We start from the raw sequence: 14113 nt of genomic DNA on the forward strand, positions 1-14113 counted from the left end.
GGGCAGGGAGGTGCATAAGGAGGACAGAAGGATGAACAGGCCAGGGTTCCCCAGTGTTCCGAAGGGCCGGCTCCCAGTGACCTAGAGCGTCCCCATAGGCCCCGCCTCTTAAAGTTTCCACCATGTTACACTTGCATCTAGCCAGGGACTATGCCTTTAATACCCAGGCCAAAACTGAACTGTTCCTGAACATATGTTAAGGGCCTAGATGTGATAGAGGATGTGCTATCTAGCTTGGCAGTTATTCTCTCTCGGCTCCTTAGAGATGGATTTCAGGGTCTTCTGATTTTTATTGTTTTTGTTGGTTTTGGTCAAATTATTATTCCTTTGAAAGTAAGTACTTAAAAAAAACTAATAGCTTTTTCCTTGCCTTTGATTTTCTGCAGTTTTATCATGATGTATCTGAGAGTGGATTCCGTATCCACTGCTCTCCCTTCGGTGTGCTCTTGAATGTTTTGATTGGCAGCTTTTCCCAGTGTTGAAAAGTTTTAAGCATTTCTTTAAAAATGACTTCCCCCCAAGCTCTGTTTTCTCTCCCTGTGGAATGGTGAGTGAATATCTATGAGACTTCTTGAACTTTCTTAAAGTATCACGCATCTGTACCCTTTCTCCTTTGACCTCTCCATAGTTCATTCTGGGATTTTCACATCTTGTGAGTCATGGGAAAGTCTCTTGACTATAAAAAAGTGTACTGCTGAATTAATTGTAGGGTTAATGTATTTCTTAGTTCTATAATTTCTATTTGGTCCTTTTGCTCATCTTTTCTTTCTTTTTTGTACATTCTAGCTTTCTGCTGAAATTTTTAAAATATCCTGTCTCTTCTATTTATAAACAAAATAAACACAGTGATTTTACCATCTGTGCCTGAAAACTCCACTTTCGAGGTAACCTGGGATTCTGATCTTGTATGTATTAATTTTTTAATCATCGCAGGCTTCCATACTAATATAGCATAGAAACGTGGTTCAAACAACAGAAATGCACTTTCACAGTTCTAGAGTCTGGAAGTACAGCATGAAGGGGCACAAGACTGGTTCATCCTGAGGCTTCATTGCTTGGTTCACAGGAAGCCACCGGTGTGTTACATTCTCACATGACCGCTTCTGAGAGTCAGCACACAGAGAGAAACCTGCTGTCCTTTCTTCTTAAAAGGCCGCTCACCCCACTTTGGAGGCTCCACTCTCTTTATGTCCTCTTAACCTAATCACCTCCCTAATGCCATCTCATGGGGCAGAAGACCTCAGCACATGAATCTTCGGGGTGGGACACGACATTCAGGCCATAACAATTTGTTTCCTCACACCCAAGCGCACGTACATACTGGGCATTCTATTTGGATACAAATTACAAAACTGATTTAAGAACTTTATTGATATTATTCTCTTTCACAGCTGATTTTCTTTTTCTTCTGAAACTGTCTAATGGACTAGCAATTTAGGATCACCTTAATTTAATTTTCAGGGCATACTTTTACAACTGTCCAAATGATTTGAGGTTGGGCTCAATTGGTACAGGAGCTGTTTCATATCTGGTTTACTCTCATTCCAAGGGTATAACTCTCAGGTCTTAGTTCCACCCAGGTGTGGAGGTTTTGCAAAGATTATCATTGGTAAGCTCCAGCTCTACAAATTGTGGTAAAAAATTCAGCATGTGTTTAAACAAAAAATTTATCACAGAAAAAGACACATTGCAATTAATCCCCCTTAAAGTACCCCCCTTACTTTGAGCACACTTATCATTCTTGCCACTTTTTGAAGCAGTTCTGAAAGTCGGTTTTTGTGAATGTCTTTAGCTGTGCTGTCATGGCTGCCTCCATGTCTTGAATTGATTTGATACATTCCCCTCTCATGATCATTCTGATTTTGGGGAGGAGCCAGAAGTCCCATGGTGCCAGATCCGGAGAATAAGGTGGATGAGCACATGCCAAAATGTTTTTATAATTCTGCCTTTTCATTGGATGGCATCAACAGCAGAATTCACCTTATTTTCACCATACCTCTTAAGAAAATTCATGAGAAAGAACTTCTAGAATAGCTTCAGAAAGTGGCAAGAACTATGGGCTAAGTGTGTCTGAACCAAGGGAGAATATTTTGAAGGAAATTAATGGCATTTTATCTTTTGCTGTAAAAATTTTTAAAAATTTGAACATTCACTATGTTTTTTTAAATTTTATTTTTTTATTTTTGGGGGGTTTTTTATTCACTATGTTTTTGATCACCTGTTGTATCTGTCTCTCCAAGACTCACACCTGTCCACACCAGTAGAAAAGCAACCCCAGATGCTGCTCTCACCTCTCTAGCTTTCTGTCAGCCCTTAGCCCTATGAGTTTTTGCTTTGTTACATTTAATGTATTTTGAAAATTCTGTATGGATCTTCTAGTTGAACACAGTGGGAGGTTTGAGGCAGATTATTTGGTCTGTTAGTAACAGAAACACAAGTCACACATTTTCTTTTCCTTTTTGGTAGCCTGAAACCCTCCACCCCTACTTTATTTTTAATCTGTATTTAAAGTAATTTCTCATGATCTAAACATCTCTGTAATTTATTGTCTTCAAAATATTAAATCCCAGGGAAAATAATAATCTAGAATATTGGCATACTGGTTTCCTACCTGTTGTTTTGTGCTATCATTCTCTAATAACCCCAGGGTATAAGAAAAATGCTTTCTTTATCATTTTATTCACAGATAAGGAAAGTGAGGTCCAAAAGAGTGATTGGTACACATCCACAGGGCAAGTTTAGTGGCAACTGTTGACGGAGAGTCACTTTATGCTATTTAAAGCCTTTTCCAGGGAAAGTAAAACCTCAAATGGCAGACAACTCAGATATTATTAAGACACCATAGAGTCTTCTTATTTTCACTGGTAGAGCTTAGGACATTTTCATTTGCCTGGTACTTGGGATAACTGATTGTCCTTTTGCGGGAAGGAGTGAATACAGGCAGGGATATAACTTTACAAAAGTACAATGGTTCATTTTATCAATCTTTTCAAAGCACATGCTGGAAAGTTCTGTGTGAGGAACAAGACAAACATTTGCTCCTAGAAAGTATTACTACCAGTCTATTTTTTTTTCCTCTTGGTTCTAGAATATTTACATGAGGCTTCAGAAGGAAAAGTAAGGCTTGCCCAGTGATAAGGTTGAGAAATACTAATACTGAGCCAAAATAGCCAGGTTGGCACCATGGGGCCCAGGAAAGGAAGGAGGGTTGGCAGGCATCTGTCCCCTGAAGGAGTTGGGTAGAAGAAAGCACAGGTTTATTCCCAGAATGGCTTCCCTGACACCCGTGCCCTGCCTTTGTTTGGCTCCTGTCCTTTTTATAGAATATGCTACTTCTCAATTACTCTAGGAGGAGAACAGATAGAAAAGAAGGTATCTAGGGAAGAAGAGAAGGGACAATACATTATTGGGGTTGGGGTCACATTTTAATAATTACCCTAAAGGGACAGGGAGTGATATTTTAATTTTCAAGATGTTCTCTCCCTCCCCTTTGGTTTTTGTACTTTAATCCATAAGGCACAGCCTCAGTGACCCGTCACTCATGAGTTGGAGGTAGTGAAACATACTGAACTACCTTGTAGATCACTGGAGAAGTATTAGAACCAGAAGAGTTCTTCCAGAGCTGCTTTTGCTAGTGTACCCTGCATTGACGACCCACGTTGAGCACCTCTGGGATAACTTGATGGATGCGCCTCATGACAGAACAATGGAGCATTTAGTATGTCAGAGGTGGTGGTGGGGCCTTCCAGACAGAGGATCAAATGAAGTGCATAAGCATTAGCTATTAATCGACAGGGTCAGAGATCATTAATGTGAATTTTCATTGCTTTTCTTCATTATTAACATTCCATTCTATCTAGAAGACCCTCTTCCTTCACCCTCCTTTATGGGAGAGGCAGAGACAAAAGAGTGCACCGGAAGGGAAGGATTATTGCAGAGTGGAGACAAGCAAGCACATAAGGGGAAAAAGTCCTGAGAGTGAGTAGTTTTAGTTGGGAAGGTTTTGTCATACAACAGCCCGCAGGTTCATGTGTGGCCCCCCAATCCTAGAGGTGAGGATGAGCATACTAGACTCTATTTTATTACCACTTTTCAAGATGCAAGAAAAGCCTGAAATTCTTGAGGTTTTTTTGGTTTTTGCCAATTTGAATTTCATTTTTCTGAAAAGAACTCTGCTGATGGGCTGTGTAGTTTCAAACTTCATAAGGATTAAAATTAATTTTGGGACACTAGTGCAGAAGAGGTAAATCTCAATAAAATGTTCTTCAGAGTTTGTGGCCATCGCTGGCCCATAGGAATCTCTTGTCTAAACTGTAAGATCCATGTTAGAGAAAGTTGGATGTTGATAAAACATTTTAAAATAATCAAACTACACTAAAAGCTCACTTTGAACTTTGGGATAGACTGCCTCACAGAATGTTTCCAAAGGGAGGATTTTACAGTATAGCTAGGTGGTTACTGTTTGAGTTGTGGTGAAAGAAATAATTTAATGGGACATTAGATTTGATGATTTCTAAAGTCTCCGTGCTTCTATGGCTTATCATTCCCAAGGTAGGCCACAGGGACTTAGTTTATGTTTATATAAGCCAAGTAACAGAGTGTTTAATTCCTTGCTACTGAAATGAGGTTCTACAAATGTAATCCAAACAGAACTGGGGGAGAAGCAGAGCAATCCAATAGAACATGGTCAACATGGACTGGAGAGGAAGGAAAAAGCAAACTAAAATATCTTTTCAAGCTTCTTTTAAAATAATAGGTCCTTTTTCTGGCAAAGAGCTTTTGATCCATTAAAATATCTCACCTTACAGAAGGCGTCTTCTCTTCATACTTCCACGTTAAGGAAAGTCTATTTTCCTATCAGTCCTGCAAGGCAGAATGAGCCCTGGCAAACCCTTTCATTGGTCTTGATGAGATGAGACCCCAGGTGAGAGCCATCCAGTGGATTCAGGATGAGTCAGTCAAGGACCTGAAGTTAAAGACCATCCCTCCTCAAGAAAATATTCAGTAGAGTGCTTCGATGGACCACTTGAGTCCTCGCCAGAGGCAGCTTGTGCTGGGAGTGGATCTTCTCTGAGGAGGTCAGATCTGATCTTTCCCAAGCTGGTGGGGCAGATTTCAAAAAGTACGTTTTACAGACCAGAACATGTCTCTAACCTGTCCTTCCTCATCACCTTGAGTGTCCATGATTATAACTGCGGTACAGTGGCTGAAATGGTAGTAGCTTTTCAGAAACTACGGTGTCAAAATTTTTCTTGACAGTACATCTGTAACTACTGAAAAATGGTATTTTGGGCTGACTCTGTTGCTTTGAAATCACACTACTTCGTTATGAGTAAATGAGAGGTAACCAATTGCCTTTAAAATAATAACACATCGAGAGGAGAGTTTGATAAATTACAAATGAAGTCTGCTGACACACTGGGGTATGGAAACCTGTCTTACTCGGACTTCTTGTCAGAGTTGGGGGTGATGCTTGCATGTTTCACAGTATACCCCACTCAATTACAGTGGGAACAAGGGGATGTCAAAATCTCCGCGCCACCACAAGTTGTTTTAAAATCAAACAGAAAGCCAATCACTGGCATGTATAGGCAGAAAATCCACCTGTTAAATACCTGCATAATGAATCGCCAGGCTCCAGGAAGGAGGCTAGGCTAGATAAGAAATGCAGATTCACTGTCATCTAATGTGATTTAGAAGGACTGAAAGAGCCACTGCAAAATCCCTATCTCGGAAATCAGCCCAGTGTGTGGGGAGCCAATGCATAAATTCATCTAGGCAAAGAGTAGATGCTCAATTCCTGGAACCAAAAAGCTGCCAACCTCATCATGGACCTGTCAGGTGGAAGCCCCAACAACGCATGGGATGGTGACCTCTGGGGACATGGCAAAGGTGACTTCTCTCTTTCACTATTGCTCAAGAAACTGCCATTCAGAATCATTTCCTGATGGGCTAGGGACTCAGAGTGGCTAAGGCACCCAAACTCCTGCCGGGTATATGGGAAGACACGGAGAATTCCTTTACACTGCTAAGCTAATGTTAGTGCCCTGTGGCCGAGGAGAAGTTCGTACTTGTGGAAGGTTTACCTTCGTGGGCTTTGTGTCACTCTTGTGCTGAGGTTTGAGTCAGGTTTACACACAAAGAATAAACAGATGAGGGTTTTCAGGGAATTGCTCCATATACGCATATGAGCATCCACCCAAGAGCAGCTCTGTGCCTGTTACAGTCCTTTGATTCACGCTGGGCATCTTGGGTATAGGTGTTCATATTTTTCTCTGCAATCCTTTGGTTTGCAAGGTAGACTCTTGGGAAACAAAGTGTTAGAGTAAAGCCCTAGGAGCTGGTGCCTAGGAGAAGGAGAGATTTCAAACACTTCTCCTCAGCCTAGAGGCTAAGTCTGCCCTGAGTGGGGTGTGGTGGATGAATTCCTGTCTGGTATCCTCCAGCAGGGTTCAAAACAGTGATCCATCACCCCTAAGGACACTGACTCTGGTTTTCCCCCATGCACCTGATCTTTTCCGTATGCCTAGTGAATAAGATGAAGTCCTGGCATAGTGGTTGGAATAGATCCGGATTCAGTTTGCTCCGGATTTGAATTATGATTTCTACTCTCATTTGTCCAAAAGTGGGAATCATGTGTCTGTTTAATTTTAGGTGACCTGCACTAAATTTCAGAGCAGGTTATTCTCTTTTAATCCTTCTGAATAGGTCAAATGGAAGGTCTCCATAGCTCCAGTTGGTGCTGGAAGCAAATGCCTAACAGTGACTGGGTTCACTTCTAACCTCAGTCCTGGCAGCTGCAGATGAGCAACTATGTCAGCTGGAATCTTATTAGCATTGTTTTACTTTAACATTTATTTTCAGGTTCACCTTCCAATTACAAGTAGTACTTTTTTTCATTGAAGCTAAAATACACATTTTATGATAAATATACTGAAATTTTAAAAGTGAATCCAGTAAATAATAACTAATGCCCCAGGTGGCCACAAAGATAAGAAAAATCATGACAAAATGGGAATGCATAACATTTGGAAAACACAGTATCCACCAAAGGTCATATCATATGGGCAAATGGGAGAGAAAGGGTTCAGGGGCAGCCTGGTAGAAGTCAGGATCATCTGAAAACCTTGCAGGAGAGCAAAGTCAGCTGGGGAGAGCGGAGGCCGCAGAGTGACCAGGCAGGTGCTGGAGAAGGTGGCATTAACGAGGCTGGCAAGGAAATCCAGCAGAGAAAGTGGAGAGGGTGTCTTCACAGGGAAATGAGAGAGGTGAGCAGAGAAGGCAAAGAGCTTAAAAAGAATACTTAGGGTGCAGGAAGAGCCGTGCTAGGGGCGAGGACCAGCTGCAGGACTGAGCTCTTTTAGTGGGGTGGGCGGTACAAAGACCAGGACAATGCCTTTGGGTTCTACAACCTGAGTTCAAATGTGAGTGTTGGCTCCTAGAACCATTTGCCTTGGAATAACACCTAAGTCACTGAACCGTAGTTTGCTCATCACCTGTAAGACAGGATAATAATAATACTACAAACTCTGCTTGTAAATTCTCAGTAAGCGCTGGCTGTTGTCATCCATCCATGGCTGAGCCCCACCCTGCTCATGCTGAGAACTGCACCATCTTGTAGAATGAGCCCCATCCAAGGCTTCCAGCTTGTCCAGCCTAGAGAGGCCAAGTTCAGCTGAATTTCAGGCGAACAACAGACATGTTTTAAGTCTAGGTATGCCCAGATGTTCCGTGATTGCTCTATTTCTTAGCAAATTTCAGAATTTACATGAACCATTTAAAACTGTATGCAAACCTAGTGTATGCATGCATTTTGAAACGGGAGGAGGGTGTTTGTCAAAGAACCAGGAAGACTAAGCTGTGGACCATGCTTCCTACAAAAGAGAATGTGTCTGCTTCCACCTCCCTTTGTCTTTAGAGTATATTAAAGTATATTTAGTCCCATTCTATTGCAGAGCATGGTGATGCTCTTGGCAAAATGTAAGGAGCCTAAGTTGAAGTGCCCTGTGTCCAAGGTACCACTTGTGTGCTACACTGTCCTTCCTAGTCTCCCTCTCCACACGTGGCTTCTCAGGAAGTGATTCGCTTTGTCTGTAAACAAAGCCCCTTAGAGAGAGATATAAATACTAGTTAATGTGAAAGCACACCAGCAGGGTGGCAATCATCTGTATAACTTTAGGGAAAATGTCTTCCTGGCAAGACTTAGAAGGCAAGTGAATTTACCTGGCAGACAGGAGATGTCAGGCCTCGGGGTAAGACAGAAGCAAAACTGACAAAGTGAAGCATACAGAAATCTGGAGTTGTAAGCTTAAATATTCCTGAAACATCTAGAAATGCATTCTAAGATAGAGTCTTAGGATTCAGCAAGCCTAAGGAAAAGCCGAGAGCTTTCTCGCCTCTACCTGAAAATACCCATTGGATAGGAAATCCAGAAAGCAAACCCAGCCTAGGAACTTGAATCTGAAGATCTGAGACCCCACTGCATACACACTGCACAAGGGCTGGCAGGAAGGAAGCAGACAGAGAGGGCCGCTGCCATGCCACAGGGCTGTGCCCTTTCCATCAGTCCTTTCTTTAAAGAACAGTGAGGGACAAAGACAAAGATAGAGAAAGAAAATACACAGTGGAAAATGTTAACCAGGGTTTCGCTTCTGCTCCACCATGCTCCATTTCCGCAGGCACCGGAGTGTACACGGATAATGTGGAGAATGAAGTGAGCTTTCTAAGGCACGGGCAGCGCAGTGTGCAGGGCAACAGCGGGCCAGGTGCTCTGGGTCCCTAAGTAGTCAAAGTACATTAACAGGGGGCTGGGGAGAGGAAGGCCAGAAAATGCACATGTATTTTAAGCTATTGGTAAAGTCTTACATTTCAAAGTGACAGCAGGCTACAGCAGTCCCCCTGCTTGCAGGGGGTATGTACCAAGGCCCCCAGAGGGTACCTGAATCTTGGGCTAGTACAGAACCCTGTATGTATACTATGTTTCTTCCAAACATATGTACCTATGATAAAGTGTAAGTTTTAAATTTGGCACCGTAAGGAATTAACATAACTAATAATAAAACAAAAAGTATAACAATATTCTGTAGTCAAGGTATGTGAATGTAGGTTCTCTCCAAATACCTTATGGTCCTGTCCTTAGCTTTCCTCTTGTGACGACGTCAGACAACATTTAAAGGAAGCACTTCAGGCATCTCCCGGTTTAATGCCAGCATCCCTACTCTTGCGCTTAAGCAAGGGCAAGTTGGACGCAAGCACTGTGATGGCAGTCCATGTGACAGCCATGACCAGTGCTCAGTGACCAGTGGGCCATTGTGAACCACGTGTAGACAGAGGGATAATTCCTATCACTGGGGAGACAGAGCAGGAACGTTCCATTTAGAGTTTTCGTCGGTACATGTTTGCAGTACCTTCCTTGTGGGGAGTTGGTACATGTGCATAACACATCAGAATTCCTTTCCCTCCCCTGCATCTCTTGGTCCCTTCTCTTCTAATATTTTTGGAGAATGCAACTGAAACTAGAGAAAGCGAAACCCTGGTTATACAATGTCTTCTAGCTAAAAAAAAAATCACAGCCACTAAGTGGTTGACAATTTTAGATGCTTCAGTTTTCAGTTGCCATCACTATTAGTTCAATAATTTTGTCTTAAATTTGTATCTGATCTGCTTCAGCAACTTATAAACATATTTATGCCGAGGCCAGATGAGGAACAACGTAATTCTAATTTAGAATTATGTAATTCTAGAGGGGAAAAGGAGCTATTTAAAGGAGAGGATCTTTATCTGAGGTCCAGGACCCGTCAAGAGGTACATTAAAATATAGGATACCAGCTAAATTAGTGCTTCAGATGAACAGTGAATAATTTCAGTCTAGGTTTGTCCCAATATTGGACAGCAGCCCTATTTATGAACACATTTCAGAAGATCCATGACCCCTTGAACTGTACACAAATTTGGTTTGCAGATGCATTTGAAAAGAAGATTGGCTGTAGCTGTCTTTGCACAGCAGTGACCTCCCAGCAGCAGTTAGTTCGATCGAGTCCCCTTTCCCGTGGCCTGAGCTTCGTAGCAGCCAAAGCAAAAGAGAAACACAAAGGGCAGTTTACCGAACAGCACCTGCAAGGAACAGTCCCAGCCCGAGTACTGCTGGATGTGGCTAAATGGCCGGCAAATAAGAGGAGATGCATGGGGACAAAGTGAGCCTGGCAGGGTCCTGACCTTTCAAACAATCATTGGTGCATCGCTAACCATCTGCTTCTCAGACAGTGGATGGGGAGAGAAGCCCCTTTGTAGGGGAGACCAGAAGGAGCCTCGGGTGGGCGAGGGGAGCCAGTCCGGGGCCGGTGTTCCTCAAGGGTCCGGTTCAGTCTGGCCCAGCTTCCAGGTCTTTCGCACCCCACTCCAGGACCCATGGGTGAAGCCCCCTCCCCACGTCCAGCCGGCCCCCTGGGGTTAGGGTGGTGTGGAGCAGGCTTTACCGCTGTCACTGGAAGTAGGCCCTGAGCACAGCTGCTTCGGCTGCCATTTCCTCCTCGGATCTCCAAGAGGCCGGGCGGTCTTCCTCCTCTTTGTCGTGTTTCTCCAGCTTCGGGGAAAACAGAATAGGGTCACCAGTGGGTTCTTGGAATCTCCTTGAATGAATGTTGGGGGGAGGACTGTATAGAATTTGCATATCAGAGGCAGATAGCCTTGAAAATGAGATTTCATGTAAGAATTCACATTTGTAGCTTCTCTCATAAAATATCCAGACAAGGCTGCACGACAGCCCTTTGTGGTCTCCTCACTGTCTGCTCTGCCGAGGTTGGACCGTTGGGACAGATCGAGGCAGGGCAGCGGGGAGTACCCTTCCATCCCCACATCCTTCCACTCTGGTTCCTTGGGGTCCATAATCACCATCCACATTTTGTGCCTCAGACACTGAAGACCTGCGCCTGCCCAGGACCATTCCTCTGAGCCGGCTGGGGTTTACCTGCTGCTCTCTCTGGTTTAGCCTCTTAGGTGAGCTATGAGCAGCTTTACTCTGTGAACCAAAATAACCCAAGTAAATTTACGATCATGCTGCAGTGGCCATGAATACTGAGAAGCTGTTCTTGCCATTAAAAGAGGCTTTAAGCAGTGACGTGTTGAAAACTATTCAATAAGAAAACAACTTCAAAAATTAACGGTCTTAGTCAATTGAGTTATTTTGAAATCCTGCTTAAATATCAATATTTGTTTAAAAAACAATTTGTGTATTTTAGATTTCCATATAGAGTGAATAGAATTTTAATTCTATCAGAGAAGCTTTTGAGGGTGACTTTTGAAAAGGTGGCTCCTCTCCCTTTCATTCCACACGCATGTGGTTCCCTTGAGTGGCCGTAAAATGCTACAGTGTAAGAGCCTCCTGGGACGCACAGCGCAACGTTTTGGGTGAAGTCAATGAAGGTGCGTGATTTTCTGGCACGGCCAGTGATGGCTAACATGGAGGATGTGAAGGGCTGTTTTCTGGTCTGCATGATTGCATTCACCCTTGCAGTAGCCGTAGGCAGGTGCTGCTAACCCATTTATCAACCTGGAAACCGAGGTCTGGGGAAACTCAATTCCTGGTGAAAGACCACTCGGGTAGGTACCAGCAGGCTCCAGCCCTGACCCCCTCCAATCTTGCCCCGCCCTTTCTGGAGGATATGCACAAAGAATGGATGATTCCGCATACACCGTTTCACTCCACCACCCGTATTCACCCGAAAGTCAGCTTGATACTTCCAAGATAATCTTGCCGATTCAGCCAAAAGACTACGACGAAAACAGTGGAGTTTGTTATCTCAGGCCCCAAACACCCTAAATCTAATCCAGATGCCCCCACCTGGGCAGCTGGCAACAGATGGAGAAGTTGCCCTGTTTATTTCATAGCAAACTTGGGGCAGAAGGCAAAGCAGCCAGAGAACAATAGCCTGGCTCTCCAGCTGGGCTGTATTTTTCACACTAAGTTGGAGCCCAAATGAGGTTCATTAGCATATAACTGTGCCACAAATATGTTTATGAGGGTCATGGATCTTCTTTCAGAATGTGGCTGCCAGCACACTGGTTTTACATTTTGCCACACAGATTTAATTCTCCTTAGTGGAAGAAAACCACATTAAGAAGTCATTTCCTTCCTTGCAGAGGGAGGCGGAGGCGGAGGCGGAGATGACGCACTTGCTAGAGGCAAGTCAGCCGGGATTGCTATTCTATTCAGGAACTCATTTTCATTTTGATACTACCTTTAGGTCTGTTATAAATCCATCTTGTAACAGCTCGATGGGATGACAACGGACAATGCAAAGCCTGGAAAATATGGCCTTGCCACTCGTGGTACTGCCGTCAGAAGACAGAAATCAAGCATGAAGTGGCCTCATCAACACAGATCCTACCAGATGAATCCAGATAATTCAGAGCCGGGATCATTAATGCCTTCTTGGTTATTAGGCGACCGTCTGGTATTGTCATATGCCTTACAGATGGCAGCATTGTGCCAACACTTAGAAGTTGTTTATGGGAACTAGGAAATAAAACAACTAATCATATTTGCTAAACTGTTGTACATGGTTTTTAAAATTTAGAGAGACTTTCCTCCTAAAAGCCCCGGATGGAAGCATCTTTTCTTTAGAACATCTCAACCCTGGAAGCCTATTGAAATCATCTGGGAGACTTTAAAAAGATATATAAAACTCACCCCAGGGATTTAATGGTTTTAGGCCTGAAACAAATACTTCCCAGGCAATTCCAAGGTGCACTCACTGTTGAGAAGCACCGCTCTGAAGAAGAGTGCGTGTGTGTGTGTGCGCGCGTGCGCGCGCAGCTAGATGTCACTGCACCCCAGGAAAGTCATCACCTGGTCCTCACGGGGCGGCTGCCAGAACCTCCCCAGGACCCCGAGTCTGCTAATGCTCATGTCCCTTACCTAAAATGCTGTGTGTTATCTGCATAGAACCTATGCATGTTCTCTAGTATACTTTAAATCATCTCTAGATTACATATAAAACCCGATCCAGTGTTCATGCTATGAAAATAGGTGTTGTGTTGGATTGTTTAGGTAGTAAGGACAAGGTGAACCATGAACGCACTCAGTGTAGGCACAATCCCCTCCCCCCCACACATAGTTTCTATGCATGCTTGGTGGAATCCACTGATGTGGAACCCGTGGATGCAGAGGACCCATTGTAACATACTTGCCCGTAAGCCTACTGTTTGTGCTCCTTTACTTGTATCACAACTGCCCTTGGTAAACTGCTGTACCACTGCTTTCCTTCTGTTTACCCTGGGTCAAAGGGATGTCAGGGCCACAAGGCTTTGTCTCAACAGCTCAAAGATGCCAAGCCAGTCCACGAGACTTCAAATCAGTCTGCAGTCTCTGCAGGAATGAGGCAGCTGGGAAAGGCCCTGACTGGCAAGACTGTGTCCTAGGAGAGCTACCAGGAGACTAGGAGATTAACATGCTACACTCTGGAATAAAGTTACCTTTCCCAAAGCTGGCCTGAGAAACTGCAGCCCAGAGTCTTAGACAGTAGCTATGTAAAAGGCACCGTCTGCCTGGGGTGAGCTGCAACCAGAGTTTGACTCTTACAAGAGCCTTCCAGAGTGCTTCAGCCTGTTGGAAGGGAAAGGCGGAGATTACTTGTTATGAACCAGTTATTTGATCTGTTTCTGCAGTGCCAGCTCTGGTACTAAAATAGACAGGGTCTTTTACTCTTATCAGAGGACACCCACTTAGGGAGAATAGACACCAGATGGTTGGTTTTAGTGAGATGGGATTGGACACGAGAATACTGAGCAGAGCTCACCTAGCTGGAAAGGCTGTGGGAACCTGCCTCGGTGTCACCAAGAAGCAGTGTTATAATGGTGAGTGCTGGGATGGAGAGTTAGCTAGGAGCATCAGACAAGGGCTCTCCATGGGGATGAGATGGTGAACATGCTTTAAGCAGATTCCTTAACCTCCTTGTGCCTCGGATGCCCTCTCTGCAAAACAAAAGCTGTAACCCTAGTGAGTAGTGATGCTCCTGACACAATCAAGTGGTTGGAGTTTGATGCTGCTGATTACCAACTGCTACCACTACTACTCTTATTACAGACCAGATACACTGTCCCCGTGACAGGGCCC

The 14113-nt window shown here is 43.9% G+C and overlaps 2 protein-coding genes across 3 annotated transcripts in view; one reads left to right on the top strand and one right to left on the bottom strand.

Annotated features, from left to right (window-relative positions):
• LOC110345707 (uncharacterized) overlaps positions 1-14113 on the top strand; it is a 410594-nt gene that overhangs the window by 391545 nt on the left and 4936 nt on the right. Inside the window, exon 6 of one of the 2 annotated variants that reach the window (XM_087181607.1) lies at positions 12243-13505. The exons of the other annotated variant lie outside the window; for it this stretch is intronic. The gene's annotated coding sequence lies outside the window, so the exon portion shown is untranslated. Of the gene's footprint in view, positions 1-12242; positions 13506-14113 lie in introns of those variants that run through there. 2 annotated transcript variants of the gene reach the window in all.
• The window catches only part of Fhit (fragile histidine triad diadenosine triphosphatase), a 1393700-nt gene that overhangs the window by 12538 nt on the left and 1367049 nt on the right, over positions 1-14113 (bottom strand). Inside the window, exons 9-10 of the mRNA XM_087181606.1 lie at positions 13474-13603; positions 10476-10582 (exon numbers count right to left, since the gene is read on the bottom strand). Coding sequence (XP_087037732.1) covers positions 10476-10582; positions 13474-13603 — 237 coding nt within the window. The remainder of the gene's footprint in view (positions 1-10475; positions 10583-13473; positions 13604-14113) is intronic.

This window comes from Heterocephalus glaber, unplaced genomic scaffold (assembly GCF_053883595.1).
Source record: "Heterocephalus glaber isolate CG9 unplaced genomic scaffold, H.glaber_assembly_v1.0 deba00001472, whole genome shotgun sequence".
Lineage (NCBI taxonomy): Eukaryota > Metazoa > Chordata > Mammalia > Rodentia > Bathyergidae > Heterocephalus > Heterocephalus glaber.